Below are 28000 nucleotides of genomic sequence, written 5' to 3' on the forward strand. Positions count from 1 at the left end.
TCTCCAACCTGGCCTGGGAACGCCTCGGGATCCCCCAGTCGGAGCTGGTTAATGTTGCTTGGGAAAGGGAAGTTTGGGGTCCCCTGCTGGAGCTGCTACACCCGCGACCCGACACCGGATAAGCGGACGAAGATGGATGGATGGATGGATGGCTAAGTTGAAATACTATCTTTTCTGACAATGATAATTCAATATTTTCTCCTTTTGAAATTTTCGTTCCGTGGCGGAATTTCTGTTTGTGTTTTGAACTGTGTGTTGTTATCAACTGCCCAGTTTGACAGGCAGGCCGTGTTGCCAGAAATACCTGTAAAAACGCAAATCCAGTGTGCTACAGTTGCGTGTCCAGAGACGTTACAAATCCCGGGTAAATATTGGAGATGTAGCTATGTGAAAGCTGGAAACACTTTAGAGCCCAAAAGGATGCCAAGTTGGCTAATTTCCTTCTGAACAAGTAAGCATCAGCTTCAGGCTCATCATGGCTACAAGGGACAGGCATTTTATGTCATTTCAACATTTGTGTACTCACACATTGAACTATATAGCTTGAGTACCCAAGTTGGTTACTCAAAAAAACGGCCTTCTATGACTGTCAATATAGCCAGCATCTAACATTAGCTACTCCGCTATGCTTTGAAGTAATGTCTGGCTATGTGAGACAAGCAACTAGCAACATTGTTGGGGATGCTCCTTCAGCACGCTTTGGAGGAGGGTCTGGCAAATCGAGACTATGGATGCTGCGTTTTCAGCCTGGCAACCTCTGTGAACTTCGAGTCTGGGGAGGAGGGGGCGGGGGAGACGACTATCTCCAGTATTTTTATTTGTACTGCAGTAACTATTTTAAACACTAGCTGTCAGTATAACATATTTCGCCTTTAATATGGGGTTGTGTGGTTTAACCCCAGGTTTGTATTTGTTAGGCTTAACTGTTGTATCAAATAAAAAAGGAAAAAAGGTGTAAGGGTAGGACAAATTTAGGAAGACATCTTGCCTCTGTTTTAAGGCTTAGAAAATCTAGCCGTGAGGGGAAACTTTGGTCAATCACAGATCATTTCAGAAGGACAGAGCATTCATATTGTCTGTTCTGCAGATGCATTGCCCGTGCAACAGAGAGGGGAGGAGGGCTGCAGAAAGATGTCTCTACTTCAAATTCTGCCATTTTTATTGTTGCATTTTACCCACTGCAGGTTGAATGCAGATTATATTGTAAATGCAGTCCACAGAAAAGACTTAGACATGAGTTAATCAAAGGCCCCTGGAGAAGGCCATCCTCTCTCTGATGTACAGTAAACTGACGTACAGTAAAAGGAGGGAAGCTTTTGTCTGACAATCTATAAAACACATGCAGTACAACCACATGCTGACAGTCGAGGGATGGAGATCTCTGCTCTCTGTATTGGCCTGATCCTGTCTCTGGGTTTGTGTAAACTGAACTCAGCTCTTGCCTTGAATGGTTCTGAGGATGATGTTAAACAAAGGGCTGGGCTTACAGAGGATAGTACTGGTGCTGGGGTCAGCACTCAGACTTTATCTGTGAAATGTAAGCTCCAGGGTACCACTCGTCTCCCTGTGTTCTCAATGGATGGTGACTACGTTATTGGCGGTGTTTTCTCTATACACCACATCATGCACACAGTGAAGCATAACTACACCACCATTCCTGAGCCACTAAGATGCACAGGAAGGTTAGTAAGAGGGAGAAGTGGGGGATAACAGAATGTTAGTCTGTGTGTGGATAGAAGTGTTGTAATATGTATAATGTGCTTACAATTGTATTGGAAAGGTTTTGTGTAGAATTAAAAACTTTAAAAAGTGAATTAAGTGCCAAATTAGTTTTTGGCCATATAACATAAGATAAGATACACCTTTATTGACCCCCAGAGGGGAAATTCAGGTGTTGTGTAAATGGCAGGTATTATATTCAGAAAATAGTAGAGAAAAATATAGATTTCAAACAAGGATTTTTTTTTTTGTATGTCTTAACTGAAAATATGTTGTTCAACAACTGATGTGTACAGATTTACCAAACAAATGAATAGGCCTTCTTTAGATTAAGTTGACTCTGTGCATAAAGATTATTGTGAATGTTGGACTGATATCTAATCCTGTGTTTTAGAATTTCACCTCACCTGTATTATATTTTTATAAAAATTGTGAATTGGAAGCTAATATTCAAACAGTGACATGAGTGTCTGTGTTCAGCATTAAAACCCGGGACCTGCGCTTCTCACGTGCAATGATCTTCGCCATCGAGGAGATAAACAACAGCACGGAGCTGCTGCCGGGAATCAAACTCGGTTATCAGATCTACGACTCGTGCGCCTCGGTGCCCGTGGCGGTGCATGTGGCATTCCAGCTTTCAAATGGCCTGGACCCGGTGTTTTACACCGGTGACAACTGCTCACAATCTGGTATGGTGAAGGCTGTCGTTGGTGAGTCTGGGTCCACGCCATCCATCAGCATGTCACACATCATCGGGCCCTTTAACATCCCTCAAGTAAATATTTTGGATTTCTGGGAAACCTTTTATAATAAAGACTGTTGTAGATTTTTTACCTGTTCTGTTAAATAGTTACACTGTTGTGTCCCTTTAGGTGAGCCCCCTTGCCACTTGTGCATGCCTGTCCGATAAGCAGCAGTACCCAAATTTCTTCAGAACAATCCCTAGTGATCAGTTCCAGGCTGAAGCGCTGGCCAAGCTGGTAAAACACTTCGGCTGGACTTGGATAGGTGCTGTCCGGTCAGATTCGGACTATGGCAATAATGGTATGGCGTCTTTTCTGGACGCAGCTCACAGAGAGGGGATCTGTGTGGAATACTCTGAATCTTTCTATCGGACCCACCCACGTAGCAGGATCCAGAGAGTAGCAGACGTTATCCGCAGGTATGATGTTCCCTGTGTTGACACTGACCTGCAAACAAAAGCACAGCAACAATTTTCTGTGAATGTAAAATGTAAAATTATTTATTACCCTAGTGGCAAATTGGAAATGATTTTTTTTTAATCATCTGTTTTTTGTCGCTGCTATTGTTATACAAATGCTTTGTCAGACCAAATACTTAAGTATACCATATCCTTTGTCTGTTTTTGTTACCTATCTCAATATAAATAAAAAAATCTTAAATGTTTCTCCAGGTCGACAGCTATGGTTGTTGTGGCATTTGCAGCCTTTGGAGAGGTGAGGCTTCTGCTGGAGGAGCTGTCGCTCGAGCCATCTCCACCTCGCCAGTGGATAGGCAGTGAAGCCTGGGTAACAGACACCGAATTGCTGAGGTTCAGCTTCTGTGCTGGAGCCATCGGATTTGGCATTCAGAAATCTGTCATCCCAGGTTTGAGAGACTTCTTGCTGGATCTCTCTCCTTCTAAAGTGGCTGCCTCTCCAGTGCTTACTGAGTTCTGGGAGGATGCATTCAACTGCAGGCTGGGAAAAAGTGAGAAAGTTGTCCTGATTTTTAACGTAGGAGAGACACTCACAGTTTGATTCTTGCGGTTATGTTGTGTTGTTTTTAGATTCTCTCTGAGTGGAATCTACTGTGTTAAAGACTCAGCAGCTGCTTTAAGACCAAACCCCAGATTGAAAAGGAAATTACCGATATTGATCAAAGACATGAGGTGGACATAACGTGCATCTCATCTAAGTGAATAAACTCACTTGTTATGATGATCTTTCAGGAAAAATGTAGGCACTCTGCTGTCTTTGTGAAGATTATGTATGAACTTTGCTGCAGTGATGTCACAATGTCAACACTGAAGTCTTGAACACAAGCACACAGTAGACATTGTCCAGGTCTCCAAGCTAAAGTGCTAATACATTTCGTAAATTTTTACTTACTCGTATGTATTAGTTACAGTAAGTGTGAAGTTGTTATTAAAGTAACAGTGATTTCTGATCATGTATTTGTTTTCATCTTAAGTTCTTTATTGTAATATCCACAACAATTAGTTGGCAAGGAAAATCTAGATCTCAGGCTCCCTCCAACAATGCTCATTAAATATGTTTAAAAAAAGAAAATCATTTAAAAAAATGAGAATCTAAGACATAAAATATTGCAAAGTTAAAAACATAATGGTAAAATACAAATGTGGTGGACAAAGTGTACATAATTGCAAAAAAGAATAAACTTTAATGTCAGCAGGCATGTAGTAAATGTATGTGTAATAAGAAGTTTTAAAGTATAAAGGTAAAGTTCAGCAGTCTGATGGCCTGTGTGATGAAGCTGTCCCTGAGTCTGGTAGTGCTGAACCAGATGCTGCTGTTTGGCAGGTTAAATCCCATAAAAAAGAACAAAAAACATGAAAGAAAGAATGATAATTTAATGGCTAAAAAACACCTTTCTCTGTCTCTGTGTGTTTCAGGTGCAGCCACAGATGAGACAGTGTGTGATGGAACTGAAAACATAAAGACGCTCCAGATCCCGTACACTGACACATCTCAGCTCCGGATCACTAACATGGTATACAAGGCTGTCTATGCAATAGCTCATGCCATTCATAAAGCAATGTGCCAGAAAAAATCTTTTACAACTCAGTGTGACAAATTCACCAGGATAGAATCCAAAGAGGTCAGTTGAACATAAATGATAACCCCAATGCCCTTTTTTGCTTTAACTTCTGAAATTAGGTATTTGTTTTATTTAACATTATTTAATTGCTCTCCCTCACTGTATTCCTTTTATTTCATCTTCACAGGTTCTTACTCAGCTGAAGAAAGTAAATTTTTCCCGAAATGGGTATGATGTGTCATTTGATGCTAACGGTGATCCTGTGGCCAGATATGAGCTAGTTAACTGGCAAAAAAGTGAAAGTGGCAGCATTGAGATGGTGACAGTAGGACAATACGATGCATCACTGCCGGTGGGCCTGAAGTTTCGTATCAACAGGAAGCTCACCTGGGTGGACGGTGGGACACAAGTAAGGAGCACAAAAGCAATAATGTAACATAAAATATGGTAATCCTAAAAAGCGTAACTACCGTTTTTTATCAACCTGGACCCTATTTTCCAATATTTCTGTGTCTAACTGACTGATGGGAACAACAATCTTTGAAATTGGTGAGGTATTAAACGAGATCCCTGCATTGCAACCCACCAGACTCCATGTAAATATATAGTAATTTTAGCATCGTAAAATGCACTTATTCAAAGCCGTTTTGGATTGTCTTTCCACTTTTCCAACCATCACAACTCTAGTTTTGGTTGAAATTACCACATAGTTTACCGCTTAACATGCGGAAATATTTTGGCTCTATACACATTAAAAGTATTGTTTTTTAAAATGGAGTCTGGTGGGTTTAGCGCTCGTGACTTCAGAGCTGTTTCTGGTTAAAGAGAAAGGTCTCAAAGAGGTGTTAAAGGTCTATCTCTGAAGGGATCCTTTCCATGTTGTCAGACACTTAGGGCTAGATTTATCAAGCCATTTGCGCCTGTTTCCAGGCGCTAATTGGTCGCAAAGACGGACGTAACCGATGCGGGCTATTTAAAAACAGGGCACACTTGGGTAAAATCGCAGATTGTCTGCCACGTGAGCGAGAAGAGACAAGTTGCGCTTTCAATATGCGTTTGTGGGAGGGTCATGGGGAAAGTGGGAGTTCCATCCAAAAAGGTGGGAGGATTAGCGCAAAGTGCACCTAATTATATATTCCGTGGTGTTTACAAAGACTGTCAGTAAGAGCGCGCCACTATTCTGCGGGGGAAATTCTCTGCCTCTTGAAAGCAGGTCTAAACCAGCCGCAATCGAGTTTCCTCATAGACCTTTATGACGCTGGTGAAATGGCAACAGTAAGTTGAGCAAGACGAAGACATAGGCGAGGCTGAAAATATTTTTAACACAAGAATCACACTTTGTCAGTGAACACAACTTCATTTAGCGTTACAGATCAAGCAGCCATGCAATATTAGAGTTACTGGAAGAAATCAAAGATGAAATTGAATCTCCCACTCAGCGTTCACATCCCATTCCAGCAGTGTTCAAACTCCTTGCTACATTACAAATATTGGCATCAGGATCATTTCAAACAGTCATAGCATCAGCAGTGAGAATATCGCAGTCTGCACTCAACCATATCATAGCACAAGTACCGCTTTGCTACAGCGCAATTTACGGTTTAGTGGGCGGAGAAAGACGCTGATTGCTTGATGGGTGTCAGGGTTGATAAAAACTACGCAAAATGTGGAAGCATAGCGTGCGCTATAACCGAACTCGCATAAACAGACGCAGCGCAAACTGCACTAGTGTTAGTAAATTAGGCCCTTAGAATATTAATCAGAGCCTGACCGTGGCAAAATGAGCACTTTTGTGAAGGTATCCACAAGCTGAGCCAAATTGCCCTATTAACTGACATTGTAGCTTGTTTTGCCTCTGCCGACTGCAGCGATCTTGCTTAATACTGGAAACATTTCAAAGATTGTTGTTCCCATCAGTCACTTAGACACAAAAACATAGGAAAATAGGTTCCAGGTTCAAAAAAATGGTAGGTACCCTTTAAAGGGTATCATATGTGTACATTGAAATAACTTTTAGTCACTGTTTATTCCTCATGTCCATAATGTGAAGAGATCCATTACAAAGTTACAGTATTTTCAGTATGAATTTTTTCATTTATATTTTCCTTAAAAGTTTTCCCTTGCTAAGCTGTAGCAGAGGGATGGTAACAAAAGAAAAAGGAATTTGTACAAAGAATCAGATTCAGAAATTTATTTGCCAGGTAAGTAGCACTTACTAGGAATTTGCTTTGGGTGATGGTGCATACATAAAAAAAAAATAATATAAAATAAACAACCAATAAATACACAAACAAAAAGCATATACATACAATTACCTATTTGACATTAAGTCAATCATCATCATTAACAACAACGTAGAGGGATGTGCAAAAAGTTCAGGATATATAGAATGGATTGTGCAGTGGACAGGATGTAGGATTAAGGTTCAATGTGTGGGGGACCGGGGCCTTGTTGGTGAAGCTTATTGCTTAGGTGAAGAAACTGTTTTTGTGGCTTGAGGTTTTGGTCCTGATGGACCGCAGCCTCCTGCCAGAGGGGAGGGGTCCAAACAGTTGGTCTCCGGGGCGTGACGGATCAGCTACAATCTTTCCTTCATGCTTTAGCATCCTGGAGGCGTACAGGTCCTAGAGAGACGGCAGATTGCAGACAATCACCTTGTCAGCAGAGCGGATGTTGCGCTGCAGTCTGCCCTTGTCCTTAGAAGTAGCAGCAGCGTACCAGATGCTGATGGAGCAGGTGAGGATGGACTTGATGATGGCAGTGTAGAAGTGCACCATCAATGTCTTTGACAGGTTGAACTTCTTTAGCTTCCTAAAGTTCACAATCATCTCCACTGTCTTCAGAGCATTTAGCTCCAAGTTGTTCTGACTGGACCAGGTCACCAGGTGATCAATCTCCCCGCTGTAGGCGGACTCATCTCCACCAGAGTTGAGTCCAATAAGTATAGTGTCGTCCGCAAACTTCAATTCAATTCAATTTATAGTATCAAATCATAACACGAGTTATTTCGAGACACTTCACAGATAGAGTAGGTCTAGACCACACTTTATAATTTACAAAGCCCCAACAATTACAGTAATTCCCTCAAGAGCGAGCAGTGCGACAGTGGCGAGGAAAAACTCCCTCTTGGGAAGAAACCTCGGACAGACCCAGGCTCTTGGTAGGCGGTGTCTGACGGTGCCGATTGGGGATGCGATGAACAGTGGCAGTAATAGTCACATTAATAATGGAACAGTGACTTCAAATGGTAGTTGTAGTAGTTCATGTCATATCAGTGTGCTGCAGGAGTTATAGGATGTAGCGTGGCCCAGCAGAGCGTGGATGGACATAGCAGGAAGCAGCAGGGTTCAGCAGGACACAGCATGACACTGCAGGGCACCGCAGAGCTTAGCAGGGAATGCAGCAGGACCACGGCGACAGCTGCAACCAAGATCTTGGTACCAACATTCTCCAAGGAAATATGCTGGGTGAAAAAACATAAGGACTCCGGGGAGTAAACTCCTCAGAAGCTAGGATTAATAACAAGCATTTCTGGGACGGGAGGCACACAAATGGTAATAGAAAGGGAGAGGAGAGAGCAGCTCAGTGTGTGAAAGGAAGGAAGTCCCCCGGCAGTCTAGAACTATAACAGCGTAACTAACAGAGACAGGTCATAAGGAGAGGTAGCCTGTTCGGGCTTGAAACTCTCCCTTGCCGGATCGGGCTGTGCTGGCCTGCCTCCCTCTACTTTTGTTATATATTATTAATCTAACAACTATGAAGAGAAGCATGTGGGCCTGATTAGGCAGACGCTGCAACTCTTCACTCCTTAACTATAAGCTTTATCAAATAGGAGAGTTTTAAGTTCATTCTTAAATGTGGTGACAGTTTCTGCCCCCCGAACCCAGATTGGGAGCTGGTTCCATAGGAGAGGAGCCTGATAACGGAAGGCTCTGGCTCCCATTCTACTTTTAGAGACTCTAGGTTACCACAAGTAACTCTGCATTCTGGGAGCGCAGTGCTCTAGTGGGACAATAAGGTACTAGGAGCTCTTCTAGATATGGTGCTTGACCATTTAGAGCTTTGTAGGTCAGGAGAAGGATTTTAAATTCAATCCTGGATTTTACAGGAAGCCAATGCAGAGACGCTAATACAGGAGAAATATGATCTCTTTTCTAAGTTCTTGTGAGAACACGCGCTGCAGCATTCTCGATGAGCTGGAGAGTCTTAAGGGACTTATTTGAGCAACCAGACAGTAGGGAATTACAATAGTCCAGCCTGGAAGTAACGAATGCATGGACTAGTTTTTCAGCATCGTTTTGAGACAGGATATTCCTAATTTTGGCAATGTTACGAAGATGAAAAAAGGCTGTTCTTGAAGTTTGTTTTAGATGGGCGTTAAAGGATATATCCTGATCAAAGATAACCCCTAGATTTCTGACAGTAGTGCTGGAGGCCAGGGTAATACCATCCAGAGTAGCTATGTCTTTAGATAATGAGGTTCGGAGGTGTTTAGGGCCCAGCACAATAACTTCAGTTTTGTTAGAGTTTAAAATCAGAAAATTTTAGGTCATGCAGGATTTTATATCTTTAATGCACGCTTGAAGTTTAGCTAGCTGACTGGTTTCGTCTGGTTTGATTGACAAGTATAATTGGGTGTCATCCGCATAACAGTGAAAGTTAATTGAGTGTTTCCTAATAATATTACCAAGAGGAAGCATATATAAGGAGAACAGAATTGGTCCAAACACTGAGCCTTGTGGAACGCCATGGCTAACTTTAGCGTACTTGGAGGATTTATCATTAACATTAACAAATTGACATTGATCAGAGAAATAGGACTTAAACCAGTTTAGAGCCATTGTTTTAATGCCAAATAAATGTTCCAATCTTTGTAACAGGATTGTGTGGTCAATAGTGTCAAATGCAGCACTAAGATCTAGTAAAACAAGAATGGAGACAAGTCTTTTGTCTGCAGCAGTTAGAAGATCGTTAGTAATTTTCACCAGTGCCGTCTCTGTGCTATGATTCTTTCTAAATCCTGATTGAAAGTCATCAAATAAACTATTGCTATGTAGAAAATCACATAACTGATTAGCAACTACCTTCTCAAGGATCTTGGATAGAAAGGGAAGGTTAGATATAGGTATATAGTTTGCTAAGACCTCAGGATCGAGGGTGGGTTTTTCAGAAGAGGTTTTACCACAGCTATTTTAAATGACTGCGGTACATAACCTGTTAATAAGGACATATTGATCATATCTAGTAATGAAGTGTTAACCAAGGGTAACGCTTCTTTGAGTAGTCTCGTTGGGATGGGGTCTAAGAGACAGGTAGATGGCTTAGCTGAGGATATCTTTAACATTAATTGTTGAAGGTCTATAGGATAAAAGCAGTCTAAGTATATGTCGGGAATAGTAATTCTTTCTAGCGTTAGAAGTTGAGGGCAAAAGGTGATAGATTTTATCTCTAATTGTTATAATTTTATCATTAAAGAAGCTCATGAAGTCATCACTACTCAGAGCTAGAGGAATAGATGGCTCAGTAGAGCTGTGACTATCTGTCAGCCTGGCTACAGTGCTGAAAAGAAACCTTGGGTTGTTCTTATTTTCTTCTATTAGTGATGAGTAATAGTCTGATCTGGCCTTTCTTAGGGCCTTACTATAGGTTTTGAGACTTTCTTGCCAATCCAAACGAGATTCTTCCACTTTGGTGGAACGTCATTTACTTTCGAGGTTTTCGCGAGATTTGTTTTAATTTGCAAGTTTGGGAGTTATACCAAGGTGCTAGTTTCCTTCACTTCAAAACTTCAGGATCTTGACGGACTGGTGACTGGAGGTGCAGCTGTTGGTGTACAGGGAGAAGAGCAGAGAGGAAAGGAGCCTTGAGGGGAACCAGTGCTGATGGTCAGAGAGTTAGAGACGTGTTTCCCCAGCTTCACACACTGCTTCCTATCAGACAGGAAGTCTGTGATCCACCTGCAAGTGGAGTCAGCCACATGCAGCTGGGTCAGCTTGTCCTGTAGTGAAGCCAGGAGGATGGTGTTGACATAGCTGAAGTCCACAAACAGGATCCTGGCGGTGAGGGTTTTGAGGTGAGCCACAACAAGGTGCTCAAAATACTTCACAAACAAAGAAGTCAGGGTGATGTGATCTTTGTTTTCTTGGGGACAGGAATGATGGTGGAAGACTTGAAGCAGGCTGGTACATGACATGTCTCCAGTGAGGAGTTTGAGGTCCAGCTACCTTGCGGGGGTGTTGTTTTCCCGTCGATTATGAACTTATTGTCCTTCTGAGTCAAAGTAGAATTTTTGATGCTGTTTCCTATGTTTAGGTCATTTCTTTCTCTTTTTTAAACATTTTTGTCACTTATTTCAATGCTTTTTATATTCCTGTTTAATAAACCTAATTCATATGACATTATAAGTAATTTTTCATTTTTTAAAAAGCAGAAATGATGTGTTATTTTGACTAATAGTTAAGATCCGAGGATGGGTTCAATACAGCATACATCCATGCATCCATGTTATTTTTTAGGCAATTTGGTTGAAAGAAAGCCTGATATAAAAAACTTTGAAAACGGGTCAAATTCGACCAGAGGACAACACAAGGGTTAAACCATCTGTTGACTTTTCTTTCCTGAATAGAGAGGGTTCTATAGTGGAGGGGGTGAGAGGGGGGGTAATGACAAGGCCCCGACATCTATGGGGTTGCTTACTGTACGTTGGCCTGCGGTGGGATGTAAACACCAGCCAGAATGAATGAAGCAAATTCATGGGGGGAGTAGAAGGGGTTGCAGTTGATAAATGTTTCCAAAAGGATAGTCACATATTGTAATTCGAGATTCTATGAGTATAGGCATAGCCCTCAAAGAGGTGTTGCTATTACATTTATCCCTCATGTATGCACAGGGAAGTGAAGTGTGAAGTGTCGTGAAGTTTTTTTCCGTGCCCTTTTGCCCTGCATGGGCCTCACTTACATCCGCAGTTACTGTATATTACAGCTGTGAGACCAGATATCTGCTCCCAACATCAGCATTTTACTTCAGCCAATGTTGGTGAAGCAGGTGGGCTGGATCTTAGAGTTACAATACATAACTATCGTTCTATTTCGTATAGGCTTTGCCCTCTAAGAGCTGTTGCTATTGGGTTATGGGTAAAGCTGATGTAGTCAATGCTACCTGTGACACCAAGGTCCAGAAGCAGATAGCATAAACTAGCTCCTATACCTATACTCACACTGTACAGGTTTTTATGTAACAAAATTTACATTGTTTTGTTAAAAACCTGGTCTCCATGACTGGCCTGTTTAATGTCGTGAGGCCCTGCATCATGGATTCTGAAGGTGCTCCATGATTAAAGATTAATATCATCATTAATTATTGCAAAGCACATTACTCACAGGCACTGTGGGGCAGGAGGATGGAGACGATGGTATACCAGATCAAACAGCACATCATCTGCCGTTAAGTGCGGATAAGACCGAGTGAATCATAGAGGACTCAGACACATCACGCAATAAAAGAGGATGAAAGGGCATGGAGATGCCCACGACTGGAGCTGCGCAGATATCAGACACTGTCATGCCTCTGAGGGAGGCCGTGGATGCTGATAACACTCCCTCTGCACTTGTCTTGGGTGATAGCCTCACACAGCCGGTTAGACAGACACTCTTTCTAAAGAGCAGCGCCTTGTGAGTGTTCTCTGTAGTGAACAGCTGCTGTGTCCGTCTAATGTTTGCCGTGCGTAAAACATACTGAGATAACATGTGCACTGGAAAAGTGTTTGTTATGACTTTTGGCGTGAATGATGAATTTGGCTATAAATTAGCAACGTTCTGGTCCTCTCTATAATAGAAAGGCAGAATGGTAAGATCGCCTGTGCACATAAGTCACTCACCCTCTTAGCCGACGTCAGCTCTGTTTTAAGGAACAACATTCTAAGGGAGATTTGTGCCAGAGGCTCAAAATGGGAACCCCGAGCCCAGAGCACTGGGATTAAATCCCATTGCGGTGCTAGGTGACAAACAAAAGGTTTCTGTCGTTAGACCCCCTTCAACAAACATTTTGAGGGTAGGTTAACACGAGAGGCAGAGGACACAACGTGGGTTCTGAGCCTTTTTCCACACACGAGCGCTGGAAAGCGCACCACTGTCCAGCGTAATACGCTGAATGAATAAAGCTGCTAGTCAGTCTGTGACTTCATCCGACTGCTCTGTTTACAGATAAACATACCCAATTTAACCACAGGGTGGAGCTGTTGCCTAAGCAGCGCAACAAGACACCCTAACCTCTCCAAGCGCCATCAGCTTAGTCTTCTGAATCTAGGTCACGCAGATATCTGATATTACATCACTAAATTCACTTCTGAGACTTTTTTAATGCAAGAAATCAACTATGGAGAGCTCAAATATGGGCTGTTTTACGAAAACTCATGGCTAATTGCAAATTAGTCACAATGTGCCGTGACAGCAGGCGGCTGCTGGCCGGGTTTGATGCCTTCCCGGTCGGCCTCTTCCCCTTCATAGACCCGCTGAGCTGGAGCTCTGTCAGGATCTCCCACACAAGCGGCACTGTGTACTTTAGAAAGAAGAAAGACATTTTTGAAGTTTTTCAAGGATATTGGAAATGAACCATGTTGTAAATGCAGTATTCCAGGCTGTAGAGTGGAATACTGGCCCAGAGAAAACTATTTAGAACGAGTATATCGGACAATGGAACGGGAGTTTGGATCTAACGTAGCGGCGCAGAGGATGTGCCTGCAGGGATTCACTCTCCGCTAAATTTCCCACGCTGACTAGCTACAGGGTGAGTTGTGATTCTTTGGTGGAGGTTCCAAGGGTAACGTTACAACAACACTAGTTGTAATGAAAGTGTCAAAACTTTGCATTTTGTCTCCCGTGTTTTAGGCGTGCTGCAGCCACGGCTGCGCCCGGGCATGTCTGGGCATGTGTTAAGAATTAACTAAAAGACGTGTTTGTTCTGATTTCTGGAGGAGGAAGGAGAGGCTGGGGTCGAATTGAAAGTTAAGCAAAAGGTTTAATGAAACTGCATGAAAACGACAAGACAAAACACAATCAAACATAAAACATAAAACACTGCAGCTGACAGCGGACTGATCTCATGCTTCTCCTTGCGGAGTCACAAAAGAACAGTCATGTGACATGACAAACAATACGCTGTAAACAGCAGACTTCAACGTGCTTCCCCTGTCGGGGTCACAGATTGAAGTGCCGAAATCACCTCAGTTTCCGAATTATATTCCTGTGGAATTGTGGGTCTCTGATTAAAGACACACCTCTAATTTTAGGTTTACCCCAGGTCACAGTCAAAGGTCGCTTCACATGGTAGTGCCGATTCTGTTCAAGTTTACAGAGTTTGCATTTCCTTTGTTCTAATCACGTCTGGCCCTGCAGGGAGTGGCTCCCCAAAACCAGAAACAATAGTTACCTTTCCTGTGGGGACAATGAGTCTTCTTCATATGCTAAATGTCAGACATGACCTAATTAATTCTTTAGACGCTAGGTTTTGGGTGAGACACTCAAATGCTGATTAGTGTAGTTACTTGATTAAATTTAGCTGCAGGCCCCATTAAACATTGTTTTCAAAACATAAGCCGGGTTTTAACTTTTTAACTTCAACACATGTCACAGAGAGTGTGTGTAGCTCCGTGTCTATGTGTGTGTGTGTGTGTGTTTCTCTGTGTCTCTGTGAAGCTCCATGTGTGTTTGTGTGTGTAGTTCTGTGTGTGTGTGTGTGTTTGTGTAGCTCTGTGTGTGTGTGTGTGTGTGTGTGTGTGTCTGTGTGTCTGTGTGTCTGTGTGTTTGTGTAGCTCTGTGTGTGTGTGTGTGTGTGTGTGTGTGTGTGTGTGTGTGTGTGTGTGTGTGCTTGTGTGTGTGGTTCGCTCAACGAATCAACGCGCAGCTCATCTAAATATTCATGAGCATACCTTATTTGGAAGAAAAGCTGTCGTTCCAAATAGGGCCAAAACACAGAGATGCATAAGGACATATAAAATATCAACCGGGACATTTTCCGTCCAACAATTGTTACATACCCTATTAGGAGACCTTAAGGAACAGTGTAAAATACCCTATATAATCATTCTATCACCCCTTTAAGACGGAGGTTTCGGAGTGCACCTGAATATGTGTGAGTTTGTTTTTCTTTGTGTGCCAGGTTCCTGTGTCAGTGTGCAGTGACAGCTGCTCTCCAGGAACTCGTAAAGTGCTGCAGAGAGGAAAACCCATCTGCTGTTATGATTGTTTACTGTGTCCTGAGGGAGAGATAAGCAATGCTACAGGTATATTCTTTTCCTCATACATAGCCAATGCACTGTACAACATCAAATATACATTATGACTGGGAAAAGCCCTTTTTGTTTCATTTTTCCAGATTCCCCTGATTGTTTCCCTTGCCCCAAGGAGTTCTGGCCTAATGCAGAGAGAGACACTTGTCTCCCCAAGCCTGTAGAGTTTCTTTCCTACAACGAGGTCCTAGGAATCATCCTGGCTACATTCTCAGTTGGTGGAGCCTGTCTGGCCATTATAACAGCAGCTGTGTTCTATCGTCACAGGACATCCCCGATTGTCAGGGCCAACAACTCTGAGCTGAGCTTCCTGCTGCTCTTCTCCCTGACTCTATGTTTCTTATGTTCATTAACTTTCATTGGAGCACCCTCTGAGTGGTCCTGCATGCTGCGCCACACGGCGTTTGGAATCACCTTCGTTCTCTGTATGTCTTGTGTTCTTGGAAAAACAATAGTAGTTTTAATGGCCTTCAAAGCTACACTTCCAGGTAGTAATGCCATGAAATGGTTTGGTCCTCCACAGCAAAGAATGACTGTAGTGTCTTTCACACTTATTCAAGTTTTAATATGTACTATTTGGTTGGTTCTTAGTCCCCCTTTTCCAATGAAAAACCTAACCATATACAAAAAGAGAATCATCCTGGAGTGTGCATTAGGCTCAGCTATTGGGTTTTGGGCTGTGATCGGGTACATAGGCCTACTGGCTGTCTTCTGCTTTGTGTTAGCTGTCCTAGCTCGGAAATTACCTGATAATTTTAATGAGGCCAAGCTCATTACCTTCAGCATGCTGATATTCTGTGCAGTCTGGATCACCTTCATTCCTGCATATGTCAGCTCTCCTGGGAAATTTACTGTGGCTGTGGAGATATTTGCCATTCTTGCCTCTAGTTTTGGTCTAATACTGTGTATATTTGCTCCAAAGTGTTTCATTATATTGTTTAAGCCAGAGAAGAACACCAAGAAACATTTAATGAACAAAAATCAACCCTAAAATATCTGAGGTTTGGAAATAGTTAAGATGGTAACATACAATATAAAGCTTATGTTGTGCACATCCAACACAGTCTTAATCTTGGTTTTATTGTGAATTTCCTTTTAATAGTTATCTTCTTATTTTACAAATATTCTTTCATCATGGGCTTAAAATAATGTGTGTGTAATTAAGTGAATAAATAAAGTCAAAATTTACAACATAAATGTGTGGTTCTTTCTCCTTTATAAAGTAATTTCTATTTCAATAATACTTCCATATACACATTATTTAAAGGTCCAATATGTAATATATTTACTGTAATAAATCCAAAAATGACCCCAATGCGTCATCAGATATTAAGGAAACATGCTAAGTTGAAATACTATCTTTTCTGACAATGATAATGCCAATATTTTCTCCTTTTGAAATTTCCGTTCCGTGGCGGAATTTCTGTTTGTGTTTTGAACTGTGTGTTGTTATCAACTGCCCAGTTTGACAGGCAGGCCGCTTTGCCAGAAATACCTGTAAAAACACAAATCCAGTGTGCTACAGTTGCGTGTCCAGAGACGTCACAAATCCCGGGTAAATATTGTAGATGTAGCTATTTGAAATCTGGAAACAGCTTGGAGCCCAAAAGGACGCCAAGTTGGCTAATTTCCTTCTGAACAAGTAAGCATCAACTTCAGGCTCATCATGGCTACAAGGGACAGGCATTTTATGTCATTTCAATATTTGTGTACTCACACATTGAACTTTATAGCTCGAGTACCCGAGTTGGTTACTCACAAAAACAAATTGAAACACAGCCAGAAAAGTGATCCCGACTGGTCCTGGATAACGCCACCATGCTAAACCTGCTAACCCTGCTAATCCTGCTAACCCTGCTAACTGGTAACATTACCGGAGGACCAGGCAAGCAGGCCACGGCTGTTTACAACATGTAGCCTGTCCAGCAGCAGAAGCAGAAGTTATTTTAAGACAAGAGAGGGGGGCTGTAAATTGGGAAGACAGGACTGTCAGTTTGCAGTGTGTTAAGCGATTGTTGCCGTAATTCTAAGGCAATGAATTGTGTTCAAACGGGTGGAGAGAACGGGAAGGTAGTGTTATTTTTAGCAGTTCCCACCATAATTCTAAGCCTAGGAAGTGTGTCTGTCAGTTGGTTACAGAGCTCCGTGTGAGCACGGCCTTCTATGACTGTCAATATAGCCAGCATCTAACATTAGCTACTCCGCTATGCTTTGAAGTAATGTCTGGCTATGTGAGACAAGTGTCTAGCAACATTGTTGGGGATGCTCCTTCAGCACGCTTTGGAGGAGGGTCTGGCAAAGCGAGGCTATGGATGCTGCGTTCTCAGCCTGGCAACCTCCGTGAACTTCGAGTCTGGGGAGGAGGGGGAGGGGGAGACAACTATCTCCAGTATTTTTATTTGTACTGCAGTAACTGTTTTAAACACTAGCTGTCAGTATTACATATTGCGCCTTTAAAATGGGGTTCTGTGGTTTAACCCCAGGTTTGTATTTGTTAGGCTTAATTGTTATATCAAATAAAAAAGGAAAAAAGGTCTAAGTGTAGGACAAATTTAGGAAGACATCTTGCCTCTGTTTTAAGGCTTAGAAAATCTAGCCATGAGGGGAAACTTTGGTCAATCACAGGTCATTTCAGAAGGACAGAGCATTCATATTGTCTGTTCTGCAGATGCATTGCCCGTGCAACAGAGAGGGGAGAAGGAGGGCTGCAGAAAGAGGTCTCTACTTCAAATTCTGGCATTTTTATTGTTGCATTTTACCCACTGCAGGTTGAATGCAGATTATATTGTACATGTGCAGTCCAAATAAAGACTTAAACATGAGTTAATCAAAAGCCCCTGGAGAAGGCCATCCTCTCTCTGATGTACAGTAAACTGACGTACAGTAAAAGGAGGGAAGCTTTTGTCTGACAATCTATAAAACACATGCAGTAGAACCACATGCTCACAGTTGAGGGATGGAGATCTCTGCACTCTGTATTGGCCTGATCCTGTCTCTGGGTTTGTGTGAACTGAACTCAGCTCTTGCCTTGAATAGTTCTGAGGATGATGTTAAACAAAGGGCTGGGCATATAGAGGATAGGACTGGTGCTGGGGTCAGCACTCAGACTTCATCTGTGAAATGTAAGCTCCAGGGTACCACTCGTCTCCCTGTGTTCTCAATGGATGGTGACTACGTTATTGGGGGTGTTTTCTCTATACACCACTACATGCACACAGTGAAGCATAACTACACCACCATGCCTGAGCCACTAAGATGTACAGGAAGGTTAGTAAGAGGTAGAAGTGGGGGATAAGAGAATGTTAGTCTGTGTGTGGATAGAAATGTTGTAATATGTATATTGTGCTTACAATTGTATTGGAAAGGTTTTGTGTAGAATTAAAACCTTTAAAAAGTTAATTTTTTAAAGGTACCAAATCAGTTTTTGGCCATATAATATAAGATAAGATACACCTTTATTGACCCCCAGAGGGGAAATTCAGGTGTTGTGTAAATAGCAAGTATTATATTCAGAAAATAGTAGAGAAACATATAGATGAAAAACAATTTTTTTTTTGTATGTCTTAACTGAAAATATGTATGTTTAACAACTGATTTGTACAGATTTACCAAACAAATGAATGCCTTCGTTAGATTAAGTTGACTCTGTGCATAAAGATTATTGTGAATGTTGGACTGATATCTAATCCTGTGTTTTAGAATTTCACCTCACCCGTATTATGTATTTTTATAAAAATTGTGAATTGTAGGCCAATATTCAAACAGTAACATGAGTGTCTGTGTTCAGCATTAAAACCCGTGACCTGCGCTTCTCACGTGCAATGATCTTCGCCATCAAGGAGATAAACAACAGCACGGAGCTGCTGCCGGGAATCAAACTCGGTTATCAGATCTACGACTCGTGCGCCTCGGTGACCGTAGCGGTGCATGTGGCATTCCAGCTTTCAAATGGCCTGGACCCGGTGTTTTACACCGGTGACAATTGCTCACAATCTGGTATGGTGAAGGCTGTCGTTGGTGAGACTGGGTCCTCGCCATCTATCAGCATGTCGCGCATCATCGGGCCCTTTAACATCCCTCAAGTAAATATTTTGGATTTCTGGGAAACCTTCTATAATTGAGACTGTTGTAGATTTTTTACCTGTTCTGTTAAATAGATACACTGTTGTGTCCCTTTAGGTGAGCCACCTTGCCACTTGTGCATGTCTGTCCGATAAGCAGCAGTACCCGAATTTCTTCAGAACCGTCCCTAGTGATCAGTTCCAGGCTGAAGCGCTGGCCAAGCTGGTAAAACACTTTGGCTGGACTTGGATAGGTGCTGTCCGGTCAGATTCGGACTATGGCAATAATGGTATGGCGTCTTTTCTGGACGCAGCTCACAGAGAGGGGATCTGTGTGGAATACTCTGAATCTTTCTATCGGACCCACCCACGTAGCAGGATCCAGAAAGTAGCTGACGTTATCCGCAGGTATGATGTTCCCTGTGTTGACACTGACCTGCATACAAAAGCACAGCAACAATGTTCTGTAAATGTAAAATTATTTATTACCCTAGTGGCAAATTGGAAATGATTTTTTTTTATCATGTTTTTTTTGTCGCTGACTATTGTTATACAAATGCTCTGTCAGACCAAATACTTAAGTATACCATATCCTATGTATGTTTGTGTTACCTATCTCAATATAAATAAAAAAATCTTAAATGTTTCTCCAGGTCGACAGCTATGGTTGTTGTGGCATTTGCAGCCTTTGGAGAGGTGAGGCTTCTGCTGGAGGAGCTGGCGCTCGAGCCATCTCCACCTCGCCAGTGGATAGGCAGTGAAGCCTGGGTAACAGACACCGAATTGCTGAGGTTCAGCTTCTGTGCTGGAGCCATCGGATTTGGCATTCAGAAATCTGTCATCCCAGGTCTGAGAGACTTCTTGCTGGATCTCTCTCCCTCTAAAGTGGCTGCCTCTCCAGTGCTTACTGAATTCTGGGAGGACGCATTCAACTGCAGGCTGGGAAAAAGTGAGAAAGTTGTCCTGATTTTTAACGTAGGAGAGACACTCACAGTTTGATTCTTGTGGTTATGTTGAGGTGGACATAAGGTGCATCTCATCTCTGTGAATAAACTCACTTGTTATGATTATCTTTCAGGAAAAATGTAGGCACTCTGCTGTCTTTGTGAAGATTATGTATGAACTTTGCTGCAGTGATTTCACAATGTCATCAATGAAGTCCTGAACACAAGCACACAGTAGACATTCTCCAGGTCTCCAAGCTAAAGTGCTAATACATTTCTTAAATTTTTACTTACTCGTATGTATTAGTTACAGTAAGTGTGAAGTTGTTATTATAGTGACAGTGATTTCTGATCATGTATTTGTTTACATTTTAAGTTCTTTATTGTAATAGCCACAACAATTAGTTGGCAAGGAAAATCTAGATCTCAGGCTCCCTCCAACAATGCTCATTAAATATGTTTAAAAAAAAGAAAATCATGTAATAAAATGAGCATCTAAGACATAAAATATTGCAAAGTTAAAAACATAATGGTAAAATATAAATGTAATGGTCAAAGTGTACATGATTGCAAAAAAGAATAAACTTCAATGTCAGCAGGCATGTAGTAAATGTATGTGTAATAAGAAGTTTTAAAGTATAAAGGTAAAGTTCAGCAGTCTGATGGCCTGTGTGATGAAGCTGTCCCTGAAACTGGTAGTGCTGAACCAGATGCTGCTGTTTGGCAGGTTAAATGCAACAAAAAAGAAAAAAAACATGAAAGAAAGAATGATAATTTAATGGCTAAAAAACACCTTTCTCTGTCTCTGTGTGTTTCAGGTGCAGCCACAGATGAGAGAGTGTGTGATGGAACTGAAGACATAAAGACGCTCCAGAGCCCGTACACTGACACATCTCAGCTCCGGATCACTAACATGGTATACAAGGCTGTTTATGCAATAGCTCATGCCATTCATAAAGCAGTGTGCCAGAAAACAAATTCTACAACTCAGTGTGACAAATTCACCAGGATAGAATCCAAAGAGGTCAGTTGAACATAAATGAAAACCCCAATGCCCTCTTTTGCTTTAATTTCTGAAATTAGGTATTTGTTTTATTTAACATTATTTAATTGCTCTCCCTCACTGTTTTCCTTTATTTCATCTTCACAGGTTCTTACTCAGCTGAAGAAAGTAAATTTTTCCCGAAATGGTTATGATGTGTCATTTGATGCCAACGGTGATCCTGTGGCCAGATATGAGCTGGTTAACTGGCAAAAAAGTGAAAGTGGCAGCATTGAGATGGTGACAGTAGGACAATACGATGCATCACTGCCGGTGGGCCAGAAATTTCGTATCAACAGGAACCTCACCTGGGTGGACGGTGGGACACAAGTAAGGAGCACAAAAGCAATAATGTAACATATAATATGGTAATCTTAAAGGGTAACTACCGTTTTTTATCAACCTGGACCCGATTTAACAATATTTTTGTGTCTAAGTGATGGATGGGAACAGCAATCTTTGAAATTGGTGAGGTATTAAACGAGATCCCTTGATTGCAACCCACCAGACTCCATGTAAATATATAGTAATTTTAGCATCGTAAAATACACTTAATTCAAAGTCGACAGAAACAAAATAAAACTATGAAAAGCCGTTTTGGATTGTTTTTCCACTTTTCCAACCATCACAACTGTAGTTTTGGTTGAAATTACCACATAGTTTACCGATTTACATGCGAAAATAATTTGGCTCTATACACGTTAAAAGTATTGTTTTTTAAAATGGAGTCTGGTGGGTTTAGTGCAAGTGACTTCAGAGCTGTTTCTGGTTAAACAGAAAGGTCTCAAAGAGGTCTTAAAGGTCTATCTCTGAAGCGATCCTTTCTATGTTGTCAGACACTTAGAATATTAATCAGAGCCTGTCAGTGGCAAAACAAGCACTTTTGTGAAGGTATCCACAAGCTGAGCCAAATTGCCCTATGAACTAACATTGTAGCTTGTTTCACCTCTGCCGACTGCAGCAATCTTGCTTAATACTGGAAAAATTTCAAAGATTGTTGTTCCCATCAGTCACGTAGACACACAAACATAGGAAAATAGGTTCCAGGTTCAAAAAAATGATAGTTACCCTTTAAAGGGTATGATATGTGTATTGTCAGTATGAATATTTTCCAGTATGAATATTTTCCTTTATATTTTCCAAAAAAGTATTCGCCTTGCTAAGCTGTAGCAGAGGGATGGTAACAAAAGAAAAAGGAATTTGTACAAAGAATCAGATTCAGAAATTAATTTGCCAGGTAAGTAGCACTTACTAGGAATTTTCTTTGGTTGATGGTGCATACATAAAAAAAAACAATAATATAAAATAAACAACCAATAAATACACAAACAAATAGCATATACATACAATTAACTATTTGACATTAAGTCAATCATCATCATTAACAACAACGTAGAGGGATGAGCAAAAAGTTCAGGATATATAGAATGGATTGTGCAGCGGACAGGATGTAGGATTAAGGTTCAATGTGTGGGGGACCGGGGCCTTGTTGTTGAGGCTTACTGCTTAGGGGAAGAAACTGTTTTTGTGGCTTGAGGTTTTGGTCCTGATGGACTGCAGCCTCCTGCCAGAGGGGAGGGGTCCAAACAGTTGGTGTCCGGGGCGTGAGGGATCAGCTACAATCTTTCCTCCATGCTTTAGCATCCTGGAGGCGTACAGGAAAAATGTTTGTTATGACTTTTGGCCTGAATGATGGATTTGGCTGTAAATTAGCCACATTCTGGTCCTCTCTATAATAGAAAGGCAGGATGGTAAGATTGACTGTGCACATAAGTCACTCACCCTCTTAGCCGACGTCAAGGCTAGGAGCAGCGCTGTTGTCAGGGAAAACATTCTAAGGGAGATTTGTGCCAGCGGCTCAAAATGGGAACCCCCGAGCCCAGAGCACTGGGATTAAATCCCATTGCGGTGCTAGGTGAAGAACAGGTTTCTGTCGTCTGACCCCCTTCAACAAACACTTCACCAAGGGATGCACAGAAACCCATTTCTTTCCATAGCCTTTGTGGCAGGATGAAATGGCTGCAACATACGCTTTAACTAGATGGAGCCAAATCATTATCCAGCAGTGTCTGAGGATAGGTAACACGAGAGGCAGAGGACACGACGTGGGGTCTGAGTCTTTCTCCATACACCAGCGCTGGAAAGCGCACCACTGTCCAGCGTAACACGCTGAACAAATAAAGCTGCTAGTCAGTCTGTGACTTAATCCGACTGTTCTGTTTACAGATAAACATACCCAATTTAACCACAGGGTGGAGCTGTTGCCCAATCAGCGCAACGAGACACCCTAACCTCTCCAAGCACTCCCGTTCAGAGGCCAGGACAACAGCCGTTGGCTTATTACTGGGGGGTGGGAGATTGCACCGCCCAGCTGCGACATTGCGTCCCTGTGCCATGGCAGCTACCATGGTGTCTCCGCAAGTAGTTGTACCAGAGTGGGGAACCAGGATGTGCTTGTGAGCTCTGCCCGAGTGGCGGGACCACTGGGAAACCTTTTTCAATGTCGCCATTGTACCTGGTAAACGGTGCATAGCGGGACACTGGTGCCCTCAGTCTCCTCCGTTGGGAGAATGCCTACTCAGCATCCACAAAAAAAAAAAAAAAAAAGAAGCTTAGCTGTGGGCCGTGATGCGGAGGAGAAATTCGCTGCTACAGGCTTCCGCTCTAGGGACAGAGAGAGCCGCAATGGCGGGGCTCCGTAATACACTTCTGTTTGTAGCTACAGTTCTCCCAACGGGGAGGAGGAAGAGCCGAAGAGATCCCCTTCTGGGATGTCTGGGTGTCGCAAGTGGTGGTATCCTGTCGGTCCAACATCAGTCAGCCTGCCTCTTCAGTTCCTCCGTCGGTAGGCAGGCGCAGAACTGGCAAGTTGTCTGCAGGTAGTGCCAGCCTGGCTTACGGGCCAAAGCACACCTTGCAGCTTGGGTAGAGAACTGACAGCAGGATGTAGTCAGTCCATCAGCTGGTACACAGGCAGACACCGCTGTACTTCAAAGTCTTCATACAGTTTGTCGCTTAAGAAAAAGTTGGAGCAGATCTCTGGTCTAGCAGCTTTAATATACCGTGACTGTGGACGTAAGGCAGGGCACAAGGGCGCAAAAGAAATCTTCTCTATTGCGCATGCGCAAGGGATAAACCCAATAGCAACAGCTCTTGGAGGGCGAAGCCTATACAAAATAGAACAGGAGAACAGTGCTGTAGAACCACTGTTACATCATTACACCAGCCACTGTTAATAGGTAGGTAGTGGAGTGCGAAATTTCTGCCTGCAAAGCCAAACGAACACGCCAGCACGTCTACCTCTTCTCCTCAGTCATTGCACTGCATGAGCCACAGTGAGCACACATTTGACGAGAATGTCTAATAAATCCACGGAGATGCAAGAAAAGTGGGTAGAGTAATTTGAGAACTCAATTTTTTAAATGTGCTCTCGGGTATCGCAGCAGAAAACCAAATCACCGAAGCGCCCTTGTTCAGCATCTTATTAGATTTTAGACTGTAACTTTGAAAGACAACCACTTGATTTGTCTAACTTGTCTATTGTTTTAAAGGGGTGATAAAATGCAAAACCGATTTTAACTTCTCATAGTTGAAAAACGACAGTTTGGTGGGTAAATAGGACATGCATAGAACCTCAAAATACCATTGACACCTCTTTCCTCTGCAAATCTCACAATATGAAACTGCTGAAAACGGGCGAATCTCAACAAAGCTAAAAGTTGATGTCAACTCCTCAACTCCTAGTCTTTGTCACGCCCCAACATTTGCATAGGCTACACCACTGACCTGAAGTCAGCTTAGTCTTCTGAATCTAGGTCACGCAGATCTCTGATATTACATCACTAAATTCACTTCTGAGACTTTTAATGCGAGACATCCACTATGTAGAGCTCAAATATGGGCTGTTTTACGAAAACTTAGGGCTAATTGCAAATTTGGTAAGACAGTGTCGGACTTCAAGAGCTCCACAATCTGCTGCGACAGCAGGCGGCTGCTGGCTGGGTTTGATGCTTTCCTGGTCGGCCTCTCCCCTTCACAGACCCACTGAGCTGGAGCTCTGTCAGGATCTCCCACATGTGCTGCACTGTGTACTTTAGAAAGAAGAAAGACAGTTTTCAAGTTTTTCAAGGATATTGGAAATGAACCACGTCGTAAATGCAGTGTTCCAGGCTGTACAATGGAATACTGGCCCAGAGAAAAGTGTTTAGAACGAGTATATTGGACAATGGAGCGGGAGTTTGGATCTAATGCAGAGGCGCAGAGGACGTGCCTGTACGTTTTATTAATGGGCCAGTGTCGGCTAAAAGCAGTTTTACTCGCGCTGGCTCAAATACAGCGTTTTATTAATGGGCCACTGTCAGCTAGAAGTAGTTGTACTAGTGCCAGTTCCGTACTCGGTGTAGCTGTGTATTTTTACCGTCGGCCCGAGTTTGTTTTGTCACAGTCGGACCACAACGAGAATTATGGAACTCAGCCGCCTGAAAAAAAAAGTTTTGCCGGTTAAATTCTAGTATTCTGCCGGAGATTTGCAGTCTGCAGAAGATTTGATTTTCGGGAGGAACATTTTCAGCGGCAGAAAAGGCAAGTCATTAAAGGTAATGTCCATTACAGTGTTGTATTACATTTAGAAGCTGTTGTAAATGTCAAGAAGAATTGTATTTTAATATCTTTATAACAATTAGATCGTTTGTGCTGATAGGCTATCAGAAAACATTCTGATAGGCTAGATTTGTGCGATCTCATTGTGTAAATTTAATTAATTATCTTGTTTTATTATTATAACTGCTCCAGTGCACTATAGCTAATCCAATGATTTGGAGTTATTTTGAGTGTTAGCTCATTCAACGCCAACGTTGATTCATCTGTTGAATGAATGGGCTGTATCAGGCCTAGCATTCTGTGACCCATTGAATTACATAGCCAATTCTGTTACATAGCTATATATATATATATATATATATATATATATATATATCATAGATATTAATACAATATTAAGATAATATAATATTAAGAAACGTTTGCTTACTCAAAGTGTTTTGGTTTGGTATTAATGGATGTGTGTGTGTGTGTGTGTGTGTCATTTCTTCCTCCAGATTCAACATTGGAACCAGCAAAAAACATGTCGTAGTTTCTGGACCACATCTGGCCCGGGACCAAGCCGAGTCTCATCCAGATCTGTCTTACAGTGTCTGGGCCAGAACTGGGCCACATAACACTGTCACTTTACAGTGTCTGGGCCAAATAAAACACTGTCACTTTACAGTGTCTGGGCCAGAACTGGGCCAAATAAAACACTGTCACTTTACAGTGTCTGGGCCAGAACCGGGCCAAAATAAAACAATACAAGTCACTTTACAGTGTCTGGGCCAGAATTGGGCCACATAAACAAAACAAATCTTTTTACAGGGTGTGGGCCTCATCTGGGCCGGAGGGACTGTTTTTGTGTCTATTTTCCATGTGTGGACCAGTTTTGGGCCAGGCACCCAGCCAGAACTGGGCCAGAATTGTAGCAAGGATGTGGCCCTGTGGTGGGCCAGACAAATTTTGTTATGTGGGTGGCTCCGTGTGTGTGTGTGTGTGTGTGTGTGTGTGTGTGTGTGTGTGTGGTTCGCTCAACCAATCAACGCGCAGCTCATCTAAATATTCATGAGCATACCATATTTGGAAGAAAAGCTGTCATTCCAAATAGGGCCAGAACACAGGGATGCATACAAGGACCCATAAAATATCAACCGGCACATTTTCCGGCCAACGAATGTTATATACCCTATAAGGAGATCTAAAAGAACAGTGTGAAATACCCTTTATAATCATTCTATCACCCCTTTAAGACAGGATTGAAAAAGGTTCGGAGTGCACCTGAATATGTGTGTTTGTTTTTCTTTGTGTGCCAGGTTCCTATGTCAGTGTGCACTGACAGCTGTTCTCCAGGAACTCGTAAAGTGCTGCAGAGAGGAAAACCCATCTGCTGTTATGATTGTTTACTGTGTCCTGAGGGAGAGATTAGCAATGATACAGGTATATTCTTTTCCTCATACATAGCCAATGTACTGTACAACATCAAATATACATTACGACTGGGAAAAGCCCTTTCTGTTTCATTTTTTCAGATTCCCCTGATTGTTTTCCTTGCCCCAAGGAGTTCTGGCCTAATGCAGAGAGAGACACTTGTCTCCCCAAACCTGTAGAGTTTCTTTCCTACAACGAGGTCCTAGGAATCATCCTGGCTACATTCTCAGTTGGTGGCGCCAGTCTGGCCATCATAACAGCGGCTGTGTTCTATCGTCACAGGACATCCCCGATTGTCAGGGCCAACAACTCTGAGCTGAGCTTCCTGCTGCTCTTCTCCCTGACTCTATGTTTCTTATGTTCATTAACTTTCATTGGAGCACCCTCTGAGTGGTCCTGCATGCTGCGCCACACGGCGTTTGGAATCACCTTCGTCCTCTGTATGTCTTGTGTTCTTGGAAAAACAATAGTAGTTTTAATGGCCTTCAAAGCTACACTCCCAGGTAGTAATGTCATGAAATGGTTTGGTCCTCCACAGCAAAGAATGACTGTAGTGTCTTTCACGCTTATTCAAGTTTTAATATGTACTATTTGGTTGGTTCTTAGTCCCCCTTTTCCAATGAAAAACCTAACCATATACAAAAAGAGAATCATCCTGGAGTGTGCATTAGGCTCAGCTATTGGGTTTTGGGCTGTGATCGGGTACATAGGCCTACTGGCTGTCTTTTGCTTTGTGTTGGCTGTCCTAGCTCGGAAATTACCTGATAATTTTAATGAGGCCAAGCTCATCACCTTCAGCATGCTGATATTCTGTGCAGTCTGGATCACCTTTATCCCAGCATATCTCAGCTCTCCTGGGAAATTTACTGTGGCTGTGGAGATATTTGCCATTCTGGCCTCCAGTTTTGGACTAATACTGTGTATATTTGCTCCAAAGTGTTTCATCATATTGTTTAAGCCAGAGAAAAACACCAAGAAACATTTAATGAACAAAAATGAATCCTAAGACATCTAAGGTTTGGAATAGTTAAGATTGCAACATACAGTATATAGCTTATACTGAGCACATCCAACACAGTCTTTATCTTGTTTTTTTGTGTGAATATCTTTATAATATTATTGACTTATTTATGAATATTATTTCATCATGGGCTGA

General features: G+C 42.2%; 2 protein-coding genes across 2 annotated transcripts; both read left to right on the plus strand.

The window, feature by feature from the left end:
* Positions 1-1569: 1569 nt before the first annotated feature.
* On the plus strand, positions 1570-15776 carry LOC114552275 (extracellular calcium-sensing receptor-like). The gene is made up of 8 exons (XM_028572943.1): positions 1570-1682; positions 2200-2494; positions 2592-2881; positions 3134-3429; positions 4355-4560; positions 4688-4909; positions 14656-14779; positions 14872-15776. The coding sequence occupies exons 1-8, from the start codon at positions 1576-1578 to the stop codon at positions 15774-15776; spliced, it is 2445 nt and encodes an 814-aa protein (XP_028428744.1). The 5' UTR covers positions 1570-1575.
* A 2232-nt stretch (positions 15777-18008) lies between these two features.
* On the plus strand, positions 18009-27970 carry LOC114552828 (extracellular calcium-sensing receptor). The gene is made up of 8 exons (XM_028573918.1): positions 18009-18052; positions 18573-18867; positions 18965-19254; positions 19500-19795; positions 20609-20814; positions 20941-21162; positions 26730-26853; positions 26946-27970. Exons 1-8 carry the CDS (start codon positions 18024-18026, stop codon positions 27848-27850), a joined length of 2367 nt encoding a protein of 788 aa, XP_028429719.1. The 5' UTR covers positions 18009-18023; the 3' UTR covers positions 27851-27970.
* The last annotated feature ends 30 nt before the right edge of the window (positions 27971-28000 follow it).

Source organism: Perca flavescens, chromosome 3 (genome assembly GCF_004354835.1).
Source record: "Perca flavescens isolate YP-PL-M2 chromosome 3, PFLA_1.0, whole genome shotgun sequence".
Taxonomy (NCBI): Eukaryota; Metazoa; Chordata; class Actinopteri; order Perciformes; family Percidae; genus Perca; species Perca flavescens.